This window comes from Rhipicephalus microplus, unplaced genomic scaffold (genome assembly GCF_043290135.1).
Source record: "Rhipicephalus microplus isolate Deutch F79 unplaced genomic scaffold, USDA_Rmic scaffold_65, whole genome shotgun sequence".
Lineage (NCBI taxonomy): Eukaryota > Metazoa > Arthropoda > Arachnida > Ixodida > Ixodidae > Rhipicephalus > Rhipicephalus microplus.
In genome coordinates this window covers 1,386,912-1,414,493 of record NW_027464638.1, presented here as the reverse complement: position 1 = coordinate 1,414,493, position 27,582 = coordinate 1,386,912, and the positions used below count along the sequence as shown (strand labels likewise).

Sequence of the window (27,582 nt, the reverse complement as noted above, 5' to 3'; positions counted from 1 at the left end):
GGGGCAGGTCACATTTCTGTGATAACTGCCATTGTGTAGAAACTCTGGAACATGTCCTATGCCATTGTCTAGACTTTTGAAGAAGATTGCCAGACTCTTCAGTGTGCCTTAAGGAGGCTGAATGATCGAGCCTTTACTCTGGAGAAGATCTTGGGAGCGTGGCTTTCACGTACTTCAGCCCAGAAAGCCACACGAGCCCTTGTACAATTCTTGAGTCACTGTGCGACTGTCTGTGAAACCTGAACTGTGTGTGCAGTGTGTGTGTTATGTTCAATGTGCATCTCCCCCTCTCTTTCTCCCTCATTTCTCTCTCCCCCATGTAGGGTAGCAAACTGGACTTAGTCTTGTTAACCTTCCTACCTTTCTGATATTTTTCTTCTCTCTCTCTCTCTCTCTCTCTCTCTCTCTCACTGGCAAACTTAATCTCTCCACAAACATACAAACATGCAACAAACTACAAAGGTTTCTCAGATACAGAGAGACCAAGATACAAGGTACTCTCCTACTTGACATGCTTTTCATAGTTTAAAAAATGCAGGTAATACTTTCAAAGACACAGTGTTCAACTTAATTAATGGGGCCCTGCAACACTTTTCGAGCATGGTCAGAAAATGCTGCCGAACAGTAATCAAGGCTCTCGAAAGCACCCAGGCCAAACAGTATAATGCAGCGTGCGGCCAAAATTTTCAATTATTTCTTGAAATCAGCAAGAAATCACTCTCTCTTCTCTATGCAGATGATGTCATATACCCGAATTTATGCACCATATACCCCCATCCATGGCTATTGGCTGATTTGTTGCATAGTTACTGCGGCTGCCACGAAATGGTACCTCACACCTGAGTGTGCTCGTGGTCACATTGAATATAAGCAACACATTCAAAGAAAAGCAAGAAAAGAAAGTGCTCAAGGTACTGACAAAGGGACAACTCTTCTCACCCCCTTGTCATCCCCTTTCTAGCATAGCTTTCAGCGTGTCAGCTGGCATTAAACAAGAGAGACAACACTTGAAGCATGCAGCGAATCCCTGTAACTCTGCTCGTACTTGACCAATTCTGAAAATTTTTGTGGCATGTGATTCATGAAGGCATGAAGCACGTTAAAGAACACCAGGTGCTCAAAATTTCCGGAGCCCTCCACTACGGCGTCTCTCATAATCATATGGTGGTTTTGGGACGTTAAACCCCACATATCAATCAAGAGATTCATGCAATGTCATGGGTTAACAGCAAGACTATTCTATTCAAACTCAAAAAAGTGCTACAGGGCCTGTAGAGGTGTAAACATGGTAAAATTGTCTGAATAGCAAACTGCTTTGCCTAAATTTAGACGAAGTAATACAGTGCCATCTAAAGATATGTATAATTTGTGTTATGTGCAACCAATCAAAATTGCAAAATTTATGAATGGCCTTTTCACTATATAAAAACATCTGTCATGTTCGACAGTTAACAGGCATTTGCAAATTGCTAAAGTGGAAAAAGGGTCATTTCCTGTTAACTTCAAATCATAGAATCCACAAAAAGAGCCCAAGGCTGCTTTGTATGATAGACATTTTATCATCATCATTATCATCAGCCTGACTACGTCCACTGCAAGACAAAGGCCTCTCCCATGTTCCGCCAGTTAACCCGGTCCTGTGCTTGCTGCTGCCAATTTATACCCGCAAACTTCTTAATCTCATCTGCCCACCTAATCTTCTGTCTCCCCCTAACCCGCTTGCCTTCTCTTGGAATCCAGTTAGTTACCCTTAACGACCAGCGGTTATCCTGTCTGAAGGCAGGGGGACACAATCTTCCCAATGCTATTTACCACGTGCTTACAGGAGGTTTTCAGAAGCCTAGAATGGACACAGTTAGGGATAAGAGTTAATGGAGAGTATCTTAGTAACCTGCGCTTCACCGATGACATTCAATTGCTAAGTAACTCAGGGGACGAATTGCAACTCATGATTACGGAGTTAGACAAGGAGAGCAGAAAGGTGGGTCTTAAAATGAATCTGCAGAAAACGAAACTAATGTACGACAACCTCGGAAAAGAGCAGCGCTTCGAGATAGGTAATAGTGCACTTCAAGTTGTAAAAGACTATGTCTACTTAGGGCAGGTAATAACCGCGGAGCCAAACCACGAGATTGAAGTAACTAGAAGAATAAGAATGGGGTGGAGCACATTTGGCAAGCACTCTCAAATTATGACAGGTAGATTGCCACTATCCCTCAAGAGGAAGGTATATAACAGCTGTATCTTGCCGGTACTTAGCTACGGAGCAAAAACCTGAGACTTACAAAGAGGGTTCAGCTTAAATTGAGGACGACGCAGCGAGCAATGGAAAGAAAAATGATAGGTGTAACCTTAAGAGACAAGAAGAGAGCAGAGTGGATTAGGGAACAAACGGGGGTTAAGGATATCATAGCTGAAATCAAGAAGAAGCAATGGACATGGGCCGGGCATGTAGCGCGTAGACAGGATAACCACTGGTCGTTAAGGGTAACTAACTGGATAAACATTTACATAGGCTCAAACACATACTCTTTGCTTGTAGCTTTCCGAACGTGTCATGAACTGGCTACGTGGCACTTCTTTGCAACACTTCAATTGTGCTCACTATAGTACACACTTATTCCACTTGCTTTTTATAGGGTTTCGACTACTTCAGTGGCTAAAAATACTTAATGAATTACAACTCGAATTTTATGTCTTAAAACCATATGATTAAGAGACACGCCAAAATGAAGGACTCCACATTACCTAATTCTCCCCACTCCTGGTTTCTTTAATGTGGGCCTAAATCTAAATACGTGGGCATTCTTGCATTTAACCCCCACCGACGTGCAACTGCCACAGCAGAAAATCAAACCCACACCCTCATGCTAGTGACTCAAGAAGCTGCCGGTCAACCAAATTTCACTGCACCTAACTGACAGGCCTTACCTGCAAATTTGGCTGAGTGTGCAAAGGTGATAACATCGTCATTTGGTCCCGTGTAGCCTTCTAGCTTTTGTGGGTCATAAGTTAGCTTGCGGGAGTGGGCATGATTCAGGTTGATCAGTGTTGCAGAGTGGACCATCACCACAGGAAAAACGCCAACTTTTTCTCTCTCGAGTATTGGCATGTAGTCATCGGTACGCTCGTAGTAACCCTGCATGGAGTAAAGAATTATAAACCTTTGAGTTTTCCCCTACAGCAAGTATCTTCCCCACACGCAATAACAAGTGTTTAGCGATACCAACTGTCATGTACACAGCAAAAGTTAAATGTGTTGTTACACTGAAATAAAACAGGAAGAAATGCATTGAACAAAACAACATTTTTCGGGTGTGTTATACACTGACTTTGCTAATCCAGAGATGCTCCAGAATCCAGTTTTATGGCAAGAGCAAGTTCGTGCCGAAATTGTGTCACAACCACACATTATCATAAAACACAAAAGGGGTCGTGAAACATTTTACAAATATTTTGAACGAGGTGTTTATTCGTAATCCTTGTCATCCATTCAATAGTAGTATCAGTTGATTGGTTTCATCGCCTGGGTTGACGTAATAGCTATAAAAGCACAATTTCGATTTGCCAGCTCGCATTCCCTTCAACTCTACAGCCCACATCATCTTAACCAGCCAATCAAAAATTTGGCGTTGAGAAGACATGGTGACGATCCTAGACCAGTTAAAGCATAGTTGGCCAAGAATCGGAGCATGATACCGTTTCGACTGCAGTTCTGTAATGACATCACGAGCAAAAACTATGCAATCCCAAAGCGACAGGCATTCCCGAGCTGCAATGTCGTTTGTTGGAACAGCGCCTCATTTAACTACATGCCTGGAATGTCACTGTTCCTTCAATAGAAAGTCTCTTGCCCAAACTAATCGCGGAGGACATGCCTCCAGCCCAGTGTTGTGAACAGGTGTCGTGAGAAAGCACTCATCACTGTACTGCTTAGGTACTTTATTGTGTCAAATGATGTTGGCAGCTGCTTGGAAACGGCTGCAAGGCACTGTCCACCGTACTAAAAAGAAGGATAGAACAGGCAAGACCACTTTTGAGCTTTGAGCAGTATTGTGAGCACGAAAATTGGCATATTGTTTTTTTACTTCCTACCTTTCATATTCATCAATTATTTTAGAGCAACAAAAGTTAACGATATGTTTACAATTTAAAGTGTCTTAAGTTGATGCCACACGCTAATGCCAATGGAGGCTGACCACATTGTCGTTCTATAAGCACAAGTTTCAAAGAGGAGTTATTAATCATAGACTGAATATTTAACTAAAATATCTAGGAATTGGTGTGCCCAGTGCCAATGTAGTGAAAATTACAATTGGGCAACTCTACTTTCTTCTCACAACCCCTCTAAACATAAATGATAGTCCAATGTGTACTTTTCAACTTGCATTTTGTTTCATTATGATAGTACAGCACAAGCCTATTTTGGTAAACTAATTTAGACTAGGCAAACTGTTCGCTGAAAAGGAGTTTAACTGCAAGTATAGTTCCGAACACTTGCCAACAAAGTTGCACTGAGCACTCCAAGAATGGCATATCAATAGACTAAAAGATAATAGAAATGTTAATTACACTTCCCCAATAAAGTTTGCTGAAAGTAACTGTCATGCAAAAAAATCAACACGAGCACTTCGCAGTACTTTCTCAGGAAATTGCCAGGCCCGTTATGCATACATGCTGCTGATGAGTGCTGTTTCTAGAAACCACGAAAGAGCTCCAGGCCAAAGCAGAAAACTATAATGTCTACAAACTTGCACGCTGCCATCATTCACACAAGTACGGTCGGCCAAAACTTAAGCTATTGTGCACAGCGGCCACTTTTTCTGTATGTCAGCGCCATATTATGAAACGTTACAAAAAATTGCTTTGTGGACATGTGCTTTGTGGCAATACACTTGTCCATGCCTTGTTTTAAACTTAATTCAGCTGTATGGCAAAGATACACAAAAAAAACTGCCACACATGCACGATAGGTAAATATTTGGCTGACTGTACCTATAGTGACCATGACACCAAAATTTTGAGCCTGAATCATGCAAATTGTGTTACCCCATACATGTCTCACATCAAGTTGGCAAAATTCAAATGCATTTGGTGCAGTAGAAATCTTTATTTGAACTTTTTAATATGGCAGATGAACTGTACAGCAGTTTGGCAATCACATGTAATGCTGCAATGAACTCGCAACCCTAAAAATGACAATGAGTGAGAAATGCCTATCTTGAAGGCCATGGTTTTCTACACTGAAAAAAAAAAATGAATACTGTTTCAAGAGATCACAATGTGTCTTGGCCACTTTGTGTCATCTCATATTTTTCATGCACATCTCAGACGTTTGCTGCAGATTTTACAGCGGAAGCTGTTCTGAGATCACAACTCGGATCACGCACAGCGCCGTAGTTGTCCGCCGCCGCCACCGGTGTCTGTAGCCACTATCGCACGAAATAAGAAAAAAAAACATAGCACCAAGGACACAGTGGGGCTCGAACCCGGGTCCGCTGCGTGCCAGCCCAGTATTCTACCACTAAAGCCACAGTTTCTTGTGACTTGTTCGCAAACTTGCCTTAGGCAGGCTTCATGTCGCGAAAGGAATCGCGTTAATATGAGTAATAAGCATAATAAGCGTTGTAGAACAGTAAAAGAAAAACTAAGCGTCACAAAATGCAAACAGCGTAACGAGTGGGTCGTCCAATGCTCCAACCCATTACAAAAGCTTGTTCTTGATCACTTATTAACTGTGGCACATACCCACTTCAGGCATAATTCCTCATATTGGTCGGCCACTGCATGAACAATTGGCCCAAAACTCTTTGCGAGTTTTCAGCGGACACAACGCTTCTCAGAAGAATGACGAAAAATCGCATAGCGAATGCCGACCTACTACCCAGACATTATTCTTAATGTCGTAGTGGGTACCCAGCAAGTGTGCTTGCAGCAGTTACCCAATTAGTGTTCAGAAAAGGCTCTGAAAGACAGCTCTTCTAGCTTTCTCTGTGACTGTGCTGCGCCTTCGATGCAATCCCGGAGTTTTTTATCATGCAGGTGCAATAAACACTCATGATGGGTTATTGAGTATCAAATCACATGCACAAATACGTTCAGATACGTCCAACATGGTAGCACACTGTTCCAAAGGTGACAGTGCGATAAAAAAGAGCAGGTAATTTTAAGCAGAGATGTTTGAGGCTGAACAGTAAACATTACAAGTGATGCCATTGCAAAACGTGCATTTCGATTTCTCTTTGCACCCAAGAAACCAAGAAATTGTATCGGCAGATAAAAAGCAACCAAGTATAATTATGCGGCGCAGGAAACCTTAACGATCATTCGAGAAGACTTGCATTTTGAATTTTCATGTGAGGGTTTTGAAGAACTAAGAAAAAGAAAAATGTTCGAAACATTAGAAAAACTTTGACTCACAGTGGAAAGAATGTGAAAATGTGGCATGAAACTTATCAGTAAATTTATGTTAACGAATGTCATAGTGGCCAATGAAAAGGTGTTAAACCTCAAGTCGGAGATGGAGAAACAGCATGCATAGGGATTTATGACGCAATGAGAAAACCAGCTATGCGACCAGTGCACACAGGGTGTTTTATTTCTGAAACTAATTTTTTACAAAAATTTCATCACAGTAAAGCTGCTGTTGTTTTCGCACGTGAACTCTATACAGAGGCAGAAATACCTAGCCACAACTATAAAGTCATTGGTGTGACTTATTAGCAAAAACTTGATTTTCTTATTGACTTGCAAGGAGTCATTTTATCTTAGAAAGTTGTAGTAGCTACAAATTTATGGCATACCCATTATAAATCACGAAAGTTGTACATCATTCAAGATTGTGTCATCATTGCATCATCAAATTTGAAGGGCAAAATGCCACAGTCTGAACTGACCTCGCCCAGTGTACAAGAACTGCATCGTCTCCGTTATGTAAAACTCGAACTGCATATGACAAGAAAGTGATGAACCACCGACCCTTAGCTTCACATCATTCCACAGAACCAAAGGTCGGTCGTGCAATTATAATTGCACATCATTGACAAATTTATATGATTATTTCCCTTTGTGACTTATATAGACAGGGCACCCCGGCTATCTTTAGCCAGAGTTTAAAAACATGCCGACACACGCATTGATGACACGACAAAATGCATCTTGCTTACCGTTGCCTGGAGTGAGTAGGACTATTTTTTGTGTTCTGATTAACTGTTTAATTAGGCCCCTTTAATAGACTAACTTTTGAAGCAGCGAAGATTAATTCCAATGAGAAAATTGTTGATCAGTTCACAAAACGTCCAAATAGACAGTTTCAAAGTTCATATCTGTTAATTATTGGTGTTTTTGTGCTAACTACACATTCCCGCAAAATACATAAAAAACGCCAGGCCTGCGCGGAAGGTGCAGCACAGTTACAGTGAAAGCAAGAAGAGCGGCCTTTCAGAGCTTTTTTTTAAATTAATTGGCTAACTCCTGTAAGCACACTAGCTGGGTACCCACTACGGCATTAATAATAAAAATTTTAGGGTAGTATCCTGGCATTCGCTACGCTATCCTTCGTCATTATTCTGAGACGTGTGGTATCCACTAAACTATTATGAGGAATTCTGTGCCAATTGTTCATGCAGTGGCTGATGACGATGAGGAATTATGCCTTAAGTGGGTATGCTCCACAGTTAATAGGTGTTAAAGAACAAGCTTTTGTAGCGGGTTTGAGCATTGGACGACCCACTCGTTACATTGTGTGATGCCTGGTTTGCATTGTGTGATGCCTGGTTGTTCGTTTACTGTTCTAAAACGCTTTGGTACTCATAATAACGCAATTTCTTTCCTGACATCAAGCCTGCCTAGGGCAAATTTGACAACAAGTCCCAAGTACTAGCGTAGCTCAGTGGTAGAATACTGAGCTGGCACCCAGCGGACCGGGTTTCGAGCCCCACTGTGTCATTGGTACTAGGTTTTTTTCGCTAATTTCGTACGATGTGGTTACGGACACCGGCAGTGGTGGCGGACAACTACGGCACTGCGCAAGACCCGAGTTGTGATCTCACAGCAGCTTTCACTGTAAAAAAATACCACGTGACAAACCGACCGACACAGCTTAGCCACCGCGATTCTGGTGCTCCTTATCGTTCTGTGTACGAATGTACACACCTTGCCTATGTCTGTGTGCAAACGATACACTTACCTCGCACCGGTTCATGACAACAATAAGCAGTCACAGCGGTTATTGCTTTTGTGGCCGACAGCAAAATATGTTCATCACAAAGCCACCACCATAGTCATGGCCCTGTCGAGGCAGTTCAATCAGGGAAATGCTATGGTCGTTCGTACGCTGAATGTTAGGGAGCACTGAAATAATCGCGCACACTGGCACGCGAGTAGGCTTGTCATGTGGCATTTTTTTTATTTCACGAGCATTGGTAGTTGGCAAAAAAACACTAAATATTAATAGATATAAAGCTTGAAACTCTCTAATCGTACGTTTAACAAACCAACAAATAACTTTTTTCACTAAAATTTCTGGTCAATTTCTGACGATCAGAACACAAAAAATAGTCTGACTCACTCCCAGCAGCTGTCAGCAACATGCATTTGATCGTGTCATCATTGCATGTGTCTGCATATTTTTAAGCTCTGGCTAAAGATAGCTGGGGCACCCTGCATATGACATCAATGGCAAATGATTCTTAGAGTGTCCATATAATCACTATCACAATAAGAGATCAGTCCTTCAACCAGATTTATACTATTATGCGTCTATGCTACTGAGGAGATAAAAATGCCTTTCATGAAATTTGTGTGAAGATCTTATATCGGTTCATTAAGTAATGCACTTTTCTTGCCTATTAAGTAAGAGCTTTTGCAATGCTTGAACAATGATACAAATAAATAAAGCAGTCAGCTAGACATACCTTTTCATTCATCCCACACCAGAAATTCGAATATGCACTGCGGGAGTCCAACATTGGAGCGATGATTGTTCTGCGAGTGAAAATATTCAGTGACTACCAGCATCCGATCAAGCACTTGATACCTGGCACCAGTCAAATGGTACAAATGACAAGCAATGGTAAAATAAAAGGAAATAGTTGTAGCATTGTAGCCTTTGAGCTCGTGTAAAGGTAATGCATCACTGTGGAAGAGGTTTTTGATTAAATATGAGAACACAAAAAGCTATATTAAAAATATTTATGCAGAGCAAAAAAAGAAATGTGATGTTGTGTCATTATTGTCATCAGATACTTCATCTGTGCTCAGGAAAGCCAAGAATATCAATGTCACTAGCATGGTTGATATGTGTAGCTATTTCTGCATCAAAAAAGTTGCCACAGAAAATCAGTACAATTGTGCTGAATTAAGAACTGTCTTCTTAGAACAACAGCGAGTTATTAAAACTCAATTTACTACTTTAAAGAAAAAATCAATATCTATTATTTACTATAGCTGGACCAAATAAGAAACAGAGGTTCAATATTTAAATTAAACAAAAATTAAGATATTATCACCTCTCTAGGACTCATAGCAGACTAAAGCATGTACATTTTTCTAATAAAAGCACTACTCCAGGCACTATAATACAGGAAAAACCCTGACATTAAGGCAAGACAAAAAGCACTGCTAACTGTGACATTAGGGTACCTATTACATACTACTACTATCCTGTATCAATTTGACTGTGGCTAATTCAATTCTTTTGTCAATTCGATCCCAAATGGTAGCTCACAATGAGTGATTACACAGAACTTAGCAGTTCTAGCACACACTTTTCATATCTTTCTTTTTTAACAACATGGTCCCAAAATTGTCTGCAATAAGATACAAGACCCTATTCATAGCAATCCTGACTGACTACTTGCCATTGTTATCACCACTGCCATCATAAGATGGCAACAAAACAAGTTTTTATGTAGCATTATGATGATTACATGACACCTTCAGTCATTTCTCTAGTGGCACTCTTTCGAAACATGTGGTTTTATCTGTTATGAAAAGTCACATTACAAGTTTTTGGTGTTTAAATAACTGCATTCATCACAGGAAGAACAATTAAATTAGTCTAGGAGATAGCTACATCATATGTCATTGTTCTACAATCGTTTGAAAACTGCAAAAGGTGCAATCGATCATATAGAAAACATGTTGTGGACCACAGATAGCAACTGTTGTCTGATAACGACATGACAAGTGGACATTAGGAGTAAACAAATTTCCATTTCATGAAGGCAAAGTTTTCTGTTGTCACTTTATTGTAGCTTGCAATGACCAAAACCAATGGCTAACGTTTTTTTTTTCTGGCTCAGAAAAGTTTTCTGGCTCAGTCAAGATTAGATTTTTTTCTGTTTAAACTCTTTACAGCCATCTACCCACTACTTTTTTACTTTTAAACGATAAAAAGTGAGTTTGTGTTTCATTTGGGGCCATCTTGGAGTTTAGCAAATATACTTGAAGATAAGGCAATGGTGTGCTTCATTGCCTATCTGCCTCTTCTTTATTTTACATGCAGGATAATTCAGTTTGTTCCATCAGTTTTGTGAACCAACGAAGGTCAAACCTAGCAATTGTTTTTATGAAATTTGGCAGAAACTTTCTTGAATGGTTGAATTCAGTACAGCTTTACACAGCACAATTGATAATACTGTCTGAGTAAACAAAAAAGAGGTATTTTCAACATCAGACTTATTTTTCACAGTGCAACACAATGTCACTCCACTTCGTTAATGGTTTTTAACGCCAAAACTGACTTTGATAGTCCATAAGTACCGCTCAATGTACAGTAAAGTGACTACATTTCGCAGACTACAAAGCAAGACGCAAAGGGGGGAAGGGGGTCGTGAAATGATGGAAGGAATGCACCATATAGCCGTGATAGAAAATTCCACATTTAATAGTGGGGCCATACGCAACTCGGTAGGTGCGGCGATGGCGTAGTGGTTAGAGCATCCGCCTCGCATGCAAGAGGTCCATGGTTCAAATCCCGGTGTCGCGCAGTTCCCAACCGGATATAAAAAAAAAAAAATCTGCGTGTTGATGGAACTGCATTAAGAGGCCTGGGGTGCGGCCTCACCGGTAACCACCGCCGGGAACGCACTCCCTCACCAGAGAAGGATTGGCCACCCTGGTGCAGTATCTGGCCACTACCTCCCACATGCATACGTCAAATAACTCACGGCCCTCAGTCCCCAGCAGCTGCGAAGCAACTGACCACGGCGGCGGTCAGATCTACAACGCAGCAGAGGGTGCTAAGAATCTCTGGATCCGGACAGGCCGCCATTGGAACATGAACTTGGCAAGATTTAACGCTAGAACCTTACCTAGTGAGGGAAGTCTAGCTGTACTATTCGAGGAGCTAGAGGGTGTTAAATGGGATATAATAGGGCTTAGTGAGGTTAGGAGGACAGATGAGGCCTATACTGTGCTACAGAATGGGCACGTCCTTTGCTATCGGGGCTTGACAGACAGAAGAGAACTAGGAGTGGGGTTCCTGATTCACAGAAACATAGCTGGCAACATAGAGGAATACTATAGCATTAATGAAAGGGTGGTAGGTATTGTAATTAAACTCAATAAAAGATACAAGATGAAGGTAGTACAGGCTTACACGCCTACATCCAGTCATGATGACGCTTCAGTTGAAAGCTTCTATGAAGACGTGGAATCGGCAATAAGTAAGGTAAAAACACAGTATACTATAGTGATGGGCGACTTTAATGCAAAGGTAGGGAAGAAGCAGGCTGGAGACCAGGCAGTAGGAGATTATGGCATCGGCACTAAAAACGCCAGAGGAGAGCTACTAGTAGAATTCGCAGAACGCAATAATTTGCGGATTTTGAATACTTTCTACCGAAAACGAGAAAACCGCAAGTGGACATGAAGGAGCCCTAATGGCGAAAATAAGAACGAAATAGACTTTATAATGACTGCACACCCAGGAATCGTGCAAGATGTGGAAGTGGTTGGCAAGGTACGATGCAGTGACCATAGAATGGTACGGTCTCGAATTCGCCTAGACTTGAAGAAGGAACAACAGAAACTGATACGCAAGAAGCCGATCAATGAGCTAGCACTGAGAGAGAAAGTACAGGAATTCAGAGTGTCGCTGCAGAACAGGTACTCGGCTCTTAGTGAGGAAACCAACCTTAGCGTAGATACAATGAATGATAATCTGACGAGTATCATTACGGAGTGTGCAGTGAAAGTTGGAGGCAGGGTAATTAGACAGGACACTGGCAAGCTTTCCCAGGAAACGAAGAACCTTATTAAGAAGCGTCAAATCATGAAAGTGTCAAGTACAACAAACAAAATAGAACTGGCAGAGCTTTCGAAGTTGATTAATAGACGTAAAGTATGCGATGTAAGAAGGTATAACATGGAGAGAATGGAACACGCTCTAAAAAACGGAGGAAGCGTCAAAGCAGTGAAGAGGAAACTTGGGATAGGCAAAAGTCGGATGTATGCACTAAGGGACAAAGAAGGCAAAATAACTACCAATATGGATAGGATAGTTAAAATAGCGGAGGAGTTTTACAGAGATCTCTACAGTAGCCGAGACAACCACGACCTTAATACTATAAGAACTAGCAGTAACCCAGATGACACCCCACCAGTAATGATAGAAGAAGTCAGAAAAGCTTTGGAGAGCATGCAAAGAGGCAAAGCTGCTGGTGAGGATCAGGTAACATCAGACCTGCTGAAAGATGGAGGACAGATTGTGTTAGAAAAACTAGCCACCCTGTTTACGAGATGTCTCCTGACGGGAAGGGTCCCAGAGTCTTGGAAGAACACTAACATCATCTTAATACATAAGAAAGGAGATGACAAGGACTTGAAGAATTACAGGCCGATCAGCTTGCTCTCTGTAGTATACAAGCTATTTACAAAGGTAATTGCTAACAGAGTAAAAAAAACAATATAATTCAATCATGCAAAGGAACAAGCGGGATTTCGAACAGGCTACTCAACAATTGACCACATTCATACTATTAATCAGGTAATAGAGAAATGCTCAGAGTATAACCAACCACTATACATAGCCTTCATAGATTACGAGAAGGCGTTTGATTCAGTAGAAATATCAGCCGTCATGCAGACACTGCGGAATCAGGGCGTAGATGAAGTATATATAAACATTCTGGAAGAAATCTACAGGGGATCAACTGCTACCATAGTGCTTCATAAAAAAAGCAACAGAATACCAATCAAGAAGGGTGTAAGGCAGGGGGACACAATCTCCCCAATGCTATTTTCCGCGTGCTTACAGGAGGTTTTCAGAAACCTAGAATGGGAACAGTTAGGGATAAGAGTTAATGGAGAATACCTTAGTAACTTGCGCTTCGCCGATGACATTGCATTGCTGAGTAACTCAGGGGACGAATTGCAACTCATGATTACGGAGTTAGACAAGGAGAGCAGAAAGATGGGTCTTAAAATTAATCTGCAGAAAATGAAAGTAATGTACAACAACCTCGGAAAGAAGCAGCGCTTCGAGATAAGTAATAGTGCACTTCAAGTTGTAAAAGACTATGTCTACTTAGGGCAGGTAATAACCGCAGAGCCGAACCACGAGCTTGAGGTAACTAGAAGAATAAGAATGGGGTGGAGCACATTCGGCAAGCACTCTCAAATTATGACAGGTAGATTGCCACTATCCCTCATGAGGAAGGTATATAACAGCTGTATCTTGCCGGTACTTAGCTACGGAGCAAAAACCTGGAGACTTACAAAGAGGGTTCAGCTTAAATTGAGGACGACGCAGCGAGCAATGGAAAGAAAAATGATAGGTGTAACCTTAAGAGACAAGAAGAGAGCAGAGTGGATTAGGGGACAAACGGGGGTTGAGGATATCATAGTTGAAATAAAGAAGAGGAAATGGACATGGGCCGGGCATGTAGCGCATAGACAGGATAACCACTGGTCATTAAGGGTAACTAACTGGATTCCCAGAGAAGGGAAGCGGGTTAGGGGGAGACAGAAGGTTAGGTGGGCAGATGAGATTAAGAAGTTTGCGGGTATAAATTGGCAGCAGCAAGCACAGGACCGAGTTAACTGGCGGAACATGGGAGAGGCCTTCGTCCTGCAGTGGACGTAGCAGGCTGATGATGATGATGACGCAACTCGAGCGTGTATGCGCCACGGGAATAGCGCAAACCCCACCACTAAGTACAGCAGGTGGGAGGGAAAGAAGGTGAGAGTGGTTTGGAAGGAGGTTGGAGCTTGATGTGGGAGAGAGTAAAGTCCAGTGAAAGCAGGTGTACTGAGGCAAGGACTCCAGAAGGAGGAGGATGGTGAGCGTTAGGTGAAAACTCTGCTAGGCAAAGTGGAGAGGGGGAAAAAAGAAGAGGAGGTGGGAAGTGGAGTGGGAGAGGAGAAAAATGGAATAAAGTGCAACAAAATTTCCAGGTGGGTTTCGAACCCGGCATGGTCTGAGGGTGGGCGTCATGACCACTCGGCTACGCAGGCGTGGGGGCTGAACAAGCTTATATGGGCGCCATTTGATCGCGTTGCTATGGGCAGGAGAAAGAAAGATTGAAAGAATGAAAGATAAAGAAAAACAGTAAAAGAGGAAAAAAAAGAAGAAAGAAAACAGATCATAGCCGTGTATGGCACAGTATAGAAAAAGGGTGTGGCGGCCAGGCTGGCTAATCGCAACTATGAGCCAGCTTTTGGCCGAAAGCGAGACAAAACACCATCTTCCAAGCAGGTTGTCAGCCCAGCGGGACCCCAGCCCCAAAACCAGGACATGTCCTACCTAAATCAAGACGTCTCGTGGCTTAAACTAAAAAGGCCTTCCAACACATTTTAGGTGCCAATTTTTGTTACTTGAAGTTTGAATAGACCAATGGCAAGACAGATAAATGCAGCAATAATGGTACTAATGGTAGGAGCACATAGTTTGATGTCAATCAGCCATTTAGAACACAAGAAGAATATAAATGCTCGCAACTTGCTTTTCAAATAATCACATGCTTCCATATATCTTTCACTTATTAGTGCAACCCTGGGCACCAATGGCAAGACCTCAAGGCACCTATGTAATGGAAGTCTGCACTCTTTGAATACCCGTTTTATTCAGTGTACTGATGACCCAATAACCACAGCATCACCGTAACTTCAGCTCTGTAAAGCACTGGTTTCGCTACTTAGGAAAGGCATCATAACCACAAACTTGAATGTTTACGTATAAAACTCATGTGAAGAGGAATACATTTTTTACATATATGTATATCTATTTTCAGATTATGTTCAACCCTTCTAATCAAGGGATCTTTTACCCTCTTGTATCGTCAAACATAAAAGAATGTCTAATTACCCTAGATAAAACGTACCGTTCTACATACTTTACTTTTCTTTCACTTCTTATCACCTAAATAACCAGTTAGTCTTATTGTATACTGTCGATTCCCCCCTCCACCCTGTACTGCTTTGAAAAAAAAAAGTAGAGAAAAAAGCCTGGAAAAGAAATACGCAAGCTTAGCTTTAACTAAATTCTTCAGTAAATCATAGTGATTTTGATAGTAAGCTGTGCACTACACAAGCCTCCTCATAGCTTTTGCTGCACAAGGGAATTCATCACCAGTTTTATGGATTTCACTTAGAAGCGCTACTACTTGTTCACAACATACCTGTTTTCCTCAACTAGATCTTGTATCGTCTTGGGGTTTGAAAGCATGGCATCACCATCAAGGAACTGAAATGCAATAGAATGAAAATCAGTATAAGGAACAATAAACTAGTGAGTTGGGGATTCTTATTAATTACAATTAATAGACTAGAATGAATCTGCTACAACGAAAATTTTTCGGGTTAATATTACACTCTGTCCCTCTGAGTTGATCATGGAACACTCACGTAGTACCAACAAAAATGAAAACATTTGAGTAAAGCATGCTAACAAGGGTTCCAAGAAGTAAGGGAATGTGGGCAAGGAGTTATCCCCCTTCACAAGTTTATTCCTTAACTTTGATGAATGTTTCATTTCATGCAATAAAATGTAAGGCTAATCTCTGTTGAACCTAATCATTACTGTTCATATGAGTCCATTTAACACAAGCCAAAAACAGCAAGAAAAGCAACAACTTAAGTATATTTAGCATTAAAAGAAAACTTGTATTTAGTTTATACATCCAGTTAATTATTTTAGTTTCTATGCAAGGAATAGGGAATAGCTTTCACCCACAAGACACGATAATGAGTATGTGATTAAAATTCGGTCCTGACTGAATTAAGAATATGGTGAGTAGATTGTACAAAAAAACAATACCTTTCTAATAATGCAAACAGCTTTAAGCCACCTCATGCAAATTCTTTATTTTGGTGAGTTATTATACACTATTATACACTATACAACTATTATACACTTTTTTCTATTCTTTTATGTACTTTGATAAAGTCATATGTAATTTCCTGGTTACATGGTGCATTTTCAGTCCCAATCAAGCACGTGTATGTAATTTTCTTAACACTATAGGCCTATTTCCAAAAACTGAAAGGCATAGCGAATCATTATATAGGTTCAATCCCAATCAGGCTCAATCACAATTGAAAATGCCTTATCTGGAAGAGATACAACTCTACCAATTTTTAGAATACTTTCAAAACAGCATTTTTATGCAGTAATTCCATGATCTTTTGTCAGTTTAGTCTCTCTTCGTGTTACTCAGCACTGTTAAAGCTATGTTCTGTGCAATAATTATTAGAGCTTACAGAAAAATGTCATGCACTTCTTGCACGTGCTCTCAGAATCTGCTGCACATATCTTCCAGGACTTACAAAGATAAAATCGGCCCACAATGTTCGCGCAACTTGGATTGCTTCTTCACGCAGTCGTATCACATGCCAATAGCGTTGTGCCGTCCACTTCTGTGAGCCTTCTTCATCAGGAAAGAATGCCTCACCATCATCACTAGTCAAGTTGACATTGTGATACTCGTTCAACACTGCCTCAGCCCAGGTGTCAACAATTTCAGCTGTTTGGTCCACATTATGGTCTGTGTAAATCCTGCAGAAAAATAGTAGATATTAATCCATAAACCTGCCAAGCACATCGTGTTAGCTCATGGCTATCTGATTTTATGAACATGTGCAAAAATATACATGCCCAGCATGATTTACCAGAGCCACACTAGGATAAAACAAAATAGCGTGTACACCAAACAAACACTGAAAGCCTGACTGATTTTATGCTGGTAAATTATGTTTTGCAATACTTCAATTTAACAATTTAACAGGTCCATATTGCTTGTCCAGTTGATAAACTCATTCATCCACACTATGCTACTACTATGCAGATGTTTTAAGAGACCAAAATGTCAGGCTAGTGATAGCTTAACGGGAAGTTTTATGTTGGAATAGTAAATATTGTGACGCCTCTTGTCGTGCCAACTGACCGCCATTACCGCAGCACTGAAATTATACACGTTTCCCGCATGAAACTTTTCACACGACGTTCCTCGTCACCTTGACTACCCCCCCGCAGCGGCCAGGCTGGCCGCTCCCACGGGGGGGGTGAATCAGTGTAGGCATCTATTATGCGCTTCACCCTCATCTGAACAGCAGTCAATCATCATCATATGTTCTGGCTGACAATCATCATCTTCTTGGAACGTGCGCTTCTTTTTCGGGTCTGTTGCGCTTGTTCGTTCCCGAGTTCACGACCAATAAACCTCGTTACAACCGAGTCGTCATAATATGTAGTGTTAAGCATGAAATCAACCAAAAAAACTGCATTATGCAATATTTATATCCTCAGAACTGATTGGTTAGTATACATTTTAGGTGACATGCGTAGAAACAAAAGTGTGTGCCCAAAATAAAAAAAATCCTTTATAAGATAAGGCTACCATCAACAAATGTAACTTTAAAGGGGCCCTAAAACTTTTCAAGTAACCATGGAATAAATTCACTGGAAGAGCTTATTGCCTCACAAATTCAATGCCACAAAAAACTTTAGAAATTCGTCCAGTGCGAGTAGAGTTACAAAGATTTGTCGCATGCTGCAATGGCATTCTCTCTTCTCTCGTTCTGACAAAAGCGTTGGAAGCTAAGCAGGGAGGGATGGCAGAGGCAATGAAATTACGTCATGCATGCCTCGTGACCTTGAGCGCTCTTTTTTTTTTTTCTTGTTCAAATGCGCGACCCTTTCATTCAGTGTGATCGTGCAGGCACGCGTGGACAAGTCACGGCCTCCCGTGGCGATCTCTGTAATGACCAAGGGAGCCATGTTCAAATCGGCCAATGGCTGATAGATGGATTCCTACGAGTCATTTTTGAGCGTCTTCCATCATTTGTCAAGAGAAGAGAAAGCAATTTTTAGCTGACTTTGATAACTTATTGTGAATTCCAGGCCACGTGCTGCGCTATAATATTTGGCTCATGCGTTGTCGGGAGCGTCTACTACTGATCGGCAGCGTTTTCTGACCATGCTTAAAAAGAGTTGCAGGGCCCCTTTGAAGGGACACTAAAGAGCAAAACAATTTTTTGCGTATTATTAAAGTACAATTTCCCAATCGCGAAAACTCCACTTTTACATGACACGATACTCAGTAGGTGAGAGAATGCATGCAAATAAAACACAGGTGGCAACGCTATCCTGAGATTCCTGCACCAAGCACCTAGACGTCATAAATTTTGAAGGAGTATTTTGGGTCTCACATAGCTTCTAATCATTAAAAATTAAGTATATCATCTGTGGGTGCTGTATATCTAGCGTACAAAGTTTCTGAAAACTTCATCAAGCCAATGCCAAGAAAATACGAAGAATACATTTTGAAATTTTTGATTTCATGCAGGAAGATTTCGGTAGGAAATTTAAAAATTGAATTTCAACCTTGATTTTCTTTGCTTTTAATGAACTTATCATAGTGAAACATTGATGATGACTGATTTGTGGGGATTAACATTTCAAAACCACCATATGATTATGAGAGACGCCGTAGTAGAGGGCTCCGGAAATTTCGACCACCTGGGGTTCTATAACGTGCACCCAAATCTGAGCACACGGGCCTACAACATTTCCACCTCCATTGGAAATGCAGCGGCCGCAGCCAGGATTTGATCCCGTGACCTGTGGGTCAGCAGCCGAGTACCTTAGCCACTAGACCACCATGGCGGGGCCATAGTGAAACATTTGGCATTAGAGTTTTCATAGTGCAGTTCGTCAATATAAACGAAGTCACTGTTTCTATTTAGTGTCCCTTTAAAGGGACACTAGCCAGTAATTATGTGAAAAGTGGTTGCCTCTGGTAACATATGGAGTTCTCACACTAGATTACTGGGATAACACTGACTACACATAACAAAACTTTCATTTTCACTTCTCTTCTAAGGTTTAACCTATCACAAAAAATTGATAATAATTACAGATTTTAGACAACATTTTCTCCCTTTATTCGATGTCTAACACATGAAGCATCAAAAAGAAAAGAACAAAAGAGCACTTTGCAAGTTGTGATGCTCTATATGTGCTTTAGAGCACTGCGTGCAAATTTTAAAAGTACATACAGAAAACAAAGCTGCTTTATTAAAATCGACATTCATTTGAAGCTGGCCGGCCTACCATCTATAGTCTCTAAAAGACCACAAAACACCTTTTCTTCAAAACAAACATATTGCAGTCTGTGTGAAATTGGAATGAATGCATTGAGTGTACTACATTATTAAAAGATTTTTTCAAGTATTTATGAGCTCCTCTGTGAAGGTCATGGCCAGCAAAGTTGTGTAGCACTGAATTTATTAAAATTTTATTCATATATTTACACACTCATATATAATCTTTTATATTTACCAAGGTGGAAGCATGGTCGTCAGCACGATTTTCTCTTGGGGGGTGCAAACCAGTGTTGCATAGTGTCTGGGAAGGGGGAGAGTACTTGTATAGCCTTGTTGAAGGCAAGTGCTGGTAAGGCTTAAGGGGGGCAAGTGCTCTTTTTGCACCCCCTTGCTGACGCCCATGGTTGGAAGTGCTTAATTACTTCCACCTCAATGAACGTGGGCACAGGCTGAGGTTTCCTGCAGAGCAGGAGCATGTTTTTCGGGACAAGAGCTGCCGTAGAAGACTGGTGACAAGTCAATTTTTCAAAGAAAAAAAAAAACTAGCAGAAAAAAAATTGATAGGCTGCTTTAAATGGTTCCATGCCTTCCTTTTTGCCATACAATGTTGTTGGAAGCATTGGTCAATTTTTCTTTTTAAGATCAAGCTATACTTGTTAGTAAAGTGAGTTTCAGAAAATCAGGGTTCTGCCATATCTGCTTCAGCAGCTGTGAGTATTGACGGCGCTTGTCACATATTACATGCTGTTCAACTAGATTGAAATGCAAATCTCATATATGTACATTGTTCCTGAATGCACCATTAGCCCTTATTTAATTTCACTGTGCTGAATCTTGCTGCAGAAAATCATTTTGGTGAAGGCACTACCATATTCGATGAGCCATTCGACATGCCCTGTTCAGGGAACCACACTAAAATTCTAATTTTTGTTTGCTCGGAAAGAATATAATTCGTACAAGTGGCCCATGTATTGCAAGGCTTATAACGACTTTTATTGAAATATATAATATGTGACTGACATCAAAATATATAGGTCTTTACTTAGACACTAAGGATTATTAGTGAAAATTGAAAAATCAACATATTACCCCATTTGCTTTCTAGCAACAAAATGCCAAGTGTCTTGGAATCAAAGTGCATGTATTTGACACACTTGCAGTCAGTTTGTCATAATTTTCACCTGAAGGGTATATAACCACAGTCAACAACTGCGACAAGTGTATAGGACTCACTTGCAGCCCAAAGAATTTTTAAATGCAGCCTCTGTTTCAGCATTCTAGTGTAATGTTTATAGGACCAGTCAATATATGTTCCATTCATAACAAAGCTAATGCAGCATTCTTTTTAACACTGCAGCTATAAGTATCCCAATTAACCTTATTTATCCAAACAAATTTATTTTTGTTGCATTAAACCAAGAAACATTAGGTCGCACATATGTTCTGCAAGCTGGTCTCTGGTAAGGAACCATGACACACAGCAATTGCAAATTTATTTTCTTTTCTTTTTAGAGAGATTTCATGTTGCCACTGATGGAAATACACATTTATTTGAATTTTTGTGCTATGCAGCAGTGTTTTCCTAGGAAAGGCATTAGTGACACAGATGTATTTTTTTTCTGCGCACTTCAATGTGCTCAAAATATTAAGAGCAAATTTTACGTGCTTCTCAACTGCTTCATCATAAACAGGATGCTAAAAAAAACCTCTTAGTGGACCACACGAACACATGTTTATCATGTGCAATATATCAGCCTGTAGTCAAAGTAAGCATTAAATGGGTGTTAGGCCCAAATAATTACACAATGGTGTGGACGCATTGCAATGTTTATCTCCGACCTCAAAACTTTCTCTACATGTTCAAGTATGCAAAAAGAACTGCAGCACTCAAATGTTGCCTTTACACCACCATGTAGCTTTCTGTCTTCTGTCTTTACCAGCACACTGTAAGCCACATATTAGGGGATGTTAAATGAAGCAACACTACGATAGAAATCATCTTAATAAGTAACTCTGTGGTTAAGATTTATTTGGTCAAACGGCACCTGCATGAAGCTAACTCCATGTGTGCCTTTTTGAATGCACTTGAACTTATTTATTTTGCCTAAAATAGAAATGTCCCATCATATGACCCGTCGTTATCGTAATCGGCCTGTTTAAGTTCACTGCAGGCTAAGTGGCTCCCTCAGTGACCTCCAACTTATCACTGCATCAGCTGCACATCCACGGCTCCATATCCGCCATGCCTGCAAATTTTCTAATCTCTCATCCTCCGCCGCCCGACTCAAGTTTCTATCTCTGCTCTTGTTTCCACATGCCTCGGCAATCGTTCTATAAATGGTGAAAAAGATTAAGGTCCAGACGGAATAGCCCCCAAAAAATAATAAAGGAGTTGCCACGTAGTGAAATTAAACTTGGCTAATTTTTTTAACACGAGTTCCCTTTTCACTTTCGATTCAGCAGACGACACGCGCGCACATTAACCTGCGCTAATACCTGCGAACACAATAGCTACGCTGTATTTATCTATTACGAAAATTCGCAGCATGCTGCCAACAAAAGAAGGAGAATCATTAAGGGATATGCGTTTAATTAATCTCTAACTGGCGGCGCGCGTTAGCAATTAAATGGAAAAAGTATGTCAATCGCCCGTAGCAAATTATTACACGCGGGAATCGCATCGAGCCGTGTACCAAGGGGTGAGCAACAATAAAAAATTCTGCGACACCTTTTTTTTTTTTTCCTTTCTAGCGAACTACCCACACACTGCACAACAGCTGACTTAAGATCGGCGGTAGCATGATACCTGCGGCGTCGCACCACCTACTTACCACAAACTTATCCTTGATTTAGGGTAGCTTTGTTGCTCCAGGTAACCGAAGAAGTAGGGCAACACGTGCGCCTTGTTCCTCAGTATGACAGCAATAAGCACAGTCGGTGGTTCTAGTTTGTCGCCTTCACCCTTTGCTGAGGAGTTCACCACGCCTACTGATGACAGTAGGGAAAGCCAGTAGCCCAGAAACACAAGCGAAAGGTATTTCATTATGAGGCGCCAGAAAGGGGTCGTTTTTTTTACTTCTTTATGTCAATAATATGACCTAAGCGCAAATATCTGATTACTTATTATCTGCCGCTCACTTATGCGCTAATTATTTAAAACGTGAAGATGCGGAGGAGCCCGTAGGAGCAGCGAGAGCGCACCTGAAGGCGGATCAAATCCGGAGCGGCAGGTAAACTAAAGCCACGTGACAAAATGCACAGTGTTGGCGGGAGCTTTTCAGACACACGCCAGCGTATCTGCAGTTTGGCTATAGTGAACTAGATAGGAGTAGCGGGACGAGGGTGGTCCTCCTGGAGAGGCCGTTTGCACGGCAACCGCTAGGTAGCGCTGTGGCGTCTTAGAGGCTAGGGTAGGGTGGCTAGAATGGGGAGGTGCGATGACTGCGGCGGCGGCCTCTTGCCTAGCGAGGCCCCTCTGCGCGTTCTCGCCGCTGGGGGAAAATTTGGCGCGTCAGTCTGGGGCGCTGTTGGCATGTGCCGACTGTGAGCATGTGTTGCTCGTGTCTCGTTGGTGACGGAGCAGCGCAAGTAAGCTGTCGCTGTTCGCGAAGTACGGCCTGCTTTTTCTATCGCTTCCCGATTTCTTGAAGGAGATGATGTCAACGGTTGTCGTCGATTTTCGAACCGCTCTGAAAAATGCCGTTGACGGGGAAAAAAAACGCAGAGGTGGTGCTTTGTGCCAGGTTGCGACGCCGGCTACAAGTCCTGTGGTGAAAGACTGTCTCTATTTCGTGCACCTGCCCGTGAGGATGAATTTGAAAAGTGGGCACGTGCCATACCAAGGGCCGACAAGCCACTGCAAGAGAATTCTGCAGTTTGCGAAAGGCATTTTGACCCAAGGTACGTATGGAATTCGTACATGTTTAAGCATATAGAAAAGTTGAGGTTTCTACAAGTTAACACACTGACCCGGTGTGACACACGGGTCATGAGCAGCAGAAGTGCAGTGGAAAGAGCCAGACTAATTCAGATGATCGGTTGTTCTTGTACTTACATTGGCATGTTGCTCCACGTGGGCGCGTTTTGCGTTCTGCCTCCATCGACCCGCGGCTAGATGTGTGTCACTTAACGCTGCAGCACATGCATTAATTGTTGTTTCGTTGCTTGGAAATCCGAAGTGTCTTCATTACAGAGGCTACGCTCACTTTTTATTATGTTTTCAGGTTTATCATGAGACACTACGTGCACATTGTGAATGGAAAGGAGGTCCATATACCACGCGATGTGCCTGCCCTTAAGGAGAGTGCTATTCTAACAATTTTCCCGAACCTTCCAAAGTATATGACGAAAACTCTGCCAAAAGAGAGGAAGAGGAGAATGGGACAGGGCTCTTCCGTGCCTGCAAAGAAGAGCCGCGAGGACATTGACGATTCAGAACGCGAATCGGTTCAGCTCATTCCTCATGACGAACTGGACATAGTCAACGATGAAGTACCTCGGAAACACTTCATTTTTGGTCTTCGACTACCATCGGTACAAAGATAATTTTAGAAGCAGTTCTTCTGTGCGAGAAAGCTAATCTTTATGTGGACTACATCTGCACGGACGGCACGTCATGGAACCGTGCCATGTGGCACAACATGGGTGTTCATGGAAATGCTAAACATGTACGATGTAAGGTTACACACACATCCATGCGACGACAAGCGCTTCCTCTATTTTATTTCGGACTTCCCTCATCTTGCGAAATGTGTGCGAAACATCATGATTAAGCATGGCTTCAACACCTACAAGGGCCGAGTAAGCGTGTTATTTTATTCTCATAATATTTTGAAATGTTGGGTACCTGGTAAAGCTGGTTTACTAACCATTATGAACTCTTGCAGGTTCTTTGGGAACATGTGGCAATGACTTGGAAGGTCGACAGCAGTCCCTTCACATTGAAAGTTGCACCCAAGTTAACACGTTATCACATATATCCTAGTGGGTTCGAAAAGATGAGGGTCAATCTGGCTTTTTATATTTTCAGTAGCGCAGTTGAGCACGCGATGGATTTTCACAAAGAAAAAATTGAGCAACAGTACCCAAATCTGGAGCCAACAAAAGTATTTATCAACATGATGGCTCAAACAATTGACGCCATGACGTCGCGGTTTCCAGCAGAAGCTCTGAGGTATGTACACCAACTGGGCTCATTTTCATGTGAAGACGTAAATACTTTTCATGTTTCAGACGTGGCAGCACTAAAGAAACTGCACTTGACAACATGCTGGAATTTCTCGACCAGTGGGAGGCCCATGCAGGAGGGCTCGGCTTCTTAAGCAAGAGCACGGCAGAAGGTCTACGTGTGACGATCCACTCTGCGAAGGACCTACTGAAGTACCTCACTGAAATGGTTGGGTTTAGGTCTTTGATGACCTCCCGTCTCAGTCAAGACTGTTTGGAGCGTTCCTTTGGTATCGTCAGACAGGCCAGTGGAGCTAACGATCACCCAACTCCTGCGCAGTTCATTATCATAATCAAGTATGCTTGTGCATTTTCAGTCCTGTACATTGAAATACAAAGCATATAATCCAAAGTATCAATTTTTATAATTTACATGTATATATGCAGGTGCATAAGCTTTTATAGCTTGGCGAAAAGCCCCAAGGGAGCAAACGTATCTCCTGGACTTTTGGAGGCCCTGCTGTCCGAGGACCATCTGCTGTCTGAAAATGAAGCACCAGCTTGTGACGACGTTACACTACCTGTCGAAGCAGCAGAGGTTGCGATTGACCACGCTGACTACGTTGAAGAACGCAGTGATGACCGCCTCACCTATTATATTGCAGGATATGTAGCCAGGAAGCGGATCTTCTCAACCCAATGCGAAGCTTGCAAGGATGCCTGCCTCGTCACACGTGATAGTGTGACGGATCAATTGCCAGCAGAAGCGTGTAAAAAGTGGGACATGGGGGGCCTTCTTTACCCCTCTGTCCGTCTATATAGTCTAACCAAAACCCTTGAGAATAGACTAACTCGTGCATTTAGCACCACGTGCTTGTACACCAAAGTAGTGAAGGATTTTTTGCGCCTAGCAGCTAATGTGCCACAAATTGGCTGCAGTGAGCATCCAGCTTCTTTAACAACATCGGTTGTCAGGTTCTACAGCATTACGCGTGTCCATTTTCTGCTGAAAGGGCTAAACCAGTATTCTGTGCAGAATAAAGCCAAGAAGGTGAAGCCCTGTGTTATGTAATGTTTTATAGTACTGTTTCCAATAAACTTGTATCAAGCCACCAGTCTTGTAGTCTTGTACTTTATTGCATTCTTCTGCCACACTGCATAAAAACTGCATTGACTTCCACTCTTTAAAGTACTATTGCAATCGAAAATGTATAACAAATATGCGAACGACACACGCAGGGTTGTTGCCACCTGCTGGTCTGCGGGAGAGATTCCTCTAAACTATTTTTCGCGTGACAAGCGCGCCCACCTCGCAAGAAGTGGCCGGGAAACCCACGCTCCGTATCGGCTGCGTGGTTTGCGCTTGTAGATTACACGTGCAAGTTTCTCGACGTCAACAACATAATTGAAAAGACTACAGCGGTAAAACTGAGCGCGGTCGAATCTTTTACCCGCCCAGAGGCAAGAAGACGACGCGAGAAAAGCACATGGATGGATGGATATGACTGTACCCTTTAGATCGGGCGGTGGCTAGCGCCACCAAGCCGTAACACCTAATGAACCAAAAACTATATTTATTTTTTTTCCTTAAAAAATGAGTTTGAGGATTCGTACTTTGCAGTGAAGAGTTTAATTTTCACTCGTGTCTTGACTTTAGCCACCAATCAGATAACCTCCTTCTGGTTAAGTCTACCCGCTTAAAGTTTATTCTGCCCTCCCGGTCCCTAAACCCCAGTGCTTTGAAAAACTCTGCGCCATCATCCTGAACTATAGGGTGAAGCCCTTTACAGAACATTATCAAGTGTTCGGCAGTTTCTTCTTCCTCTCCACACGCACTGCATACTGTGTCTACCCCTTCGTATTTGGCCCGGTATGTCTTGGTTCGCAGTACTCCCGTCCTGGCCTCAAACAGTAGAGAACTACCCCGTGTATTATCATAGATCCTTTCCTTGGCAATTTCCTGCTTAAAAGTTCGATAGATCTCTAGTGCGGACTTCTTAATCATGCCCATTCTCCACATGTCAGTCTCCGTTTCCTTCACTTTCTTCTTAACCGATAGTTCTTTTTGGTTTGGCCACCTGCAGTTTTCTAAGTATTTACCAGTCAACTTCCTGGTTCGCTTTCTCCATTTTGTATCGACATTCTTCATGTACAAGTAGCTGAAAACCTTCCTAGCCCAACGCTCTTCCCCCATTTCTCTCAATCGTTTCTCAAATTTTATCTTGCTGCTAGCTTCCCTGCCCTCAAATGATGTCCATCCCATATCACCTTGTACTCCCTGATTTGGTGTATTCCCGTGAGCTCCTAAAGCAAGCCTACCTATTCCACGTTGCACAGCGCCCCCACCGGCAGCGCCACCGCGCGGCAGGAACGCGCTTTTGGGCCAGCCTCCGGAGGCCGGTCATCACACCTCCCCATTCTAGCCACCCTAGCTAGGGTTCCTCGATTCGCGCGGGCGGTGGAGGGGAGAGCGCGCATCGAGGAACCCTATTAGAGGCGAAGGGTATAGTGACTTAACAGGCAAAATGATCATAGATATGTGTGAAAGGCATGATTTAATCATTTGCAACAGTACCGAAAAGTGTGAAGGGAAAATAGCATGAGAGGTAGGAAGGCTGCAGTCAACAATAGAGAGGCTGGTCCTCCTGGAGAGGCCGTTTGCACGGAAACCACTAGGCGGCGCTGCGGCGCCTTAGAGGCGATGGGTATACTGACTCAACAGGAAAAATGATCATGGATATGTGTGAAAGGCATGATTTCATCATTTGCAACAGTACCGAAAAGTGTGAAGGGCAAATAACATGGGAGGTACGAAGGCTGCAGTCAACAATAGATTACGCACTGATTTCACATAGGATGTATGATAAG

General features: G+C 42.1%; 1 protein-coding gene across 5 annotated transcripts in view; it reads right to left on the bottom strand.

Moving 5' to 3' along the window:
* The window catches only part of LOC119161362 (glycosyltransferase 25 family member), a 230,211-nt gene extending 207,387 nt beyond the window's left edge, over positions 1–22,824 (bottom strand). For 3 of the 5 annotated variants that reach the window (XM_075885037.1, XM_037413800.2, XM_075885038.1), the window contains exons 1-5: positions 22,380–22,824; positions 16,771–16,999; positions 15,624–15,688; positions 8,916–8,985; positions 2,932–3,139 (exon numbers count right to left, since the gene is read on the bottom strand). In XM_075885037.1, coding sequence (XP_075741152.1) covers positions 2,932–3,139; positions 8,916–8,985; positions 15,624–15,688; positions 16,771–16,999; positions 22,380–22,591 — 784 coding nt within the window. In that variant the 5' untranslated portion in view covers positions 22,592–22,824. The remainder of the gene's footprint in view (positions 1–2,931; positions 3,140–8,915; positions 8,986–15,623; positions 15,689–16,770; positions 17,000–22,379) is intronic. The other 2 variants (XM_075885041.1, XM_075885040.1) reach the window with 1 other exon arrangement.
* Positions 22,825–27,582: the final 4,758 nt, after the last annotated feature.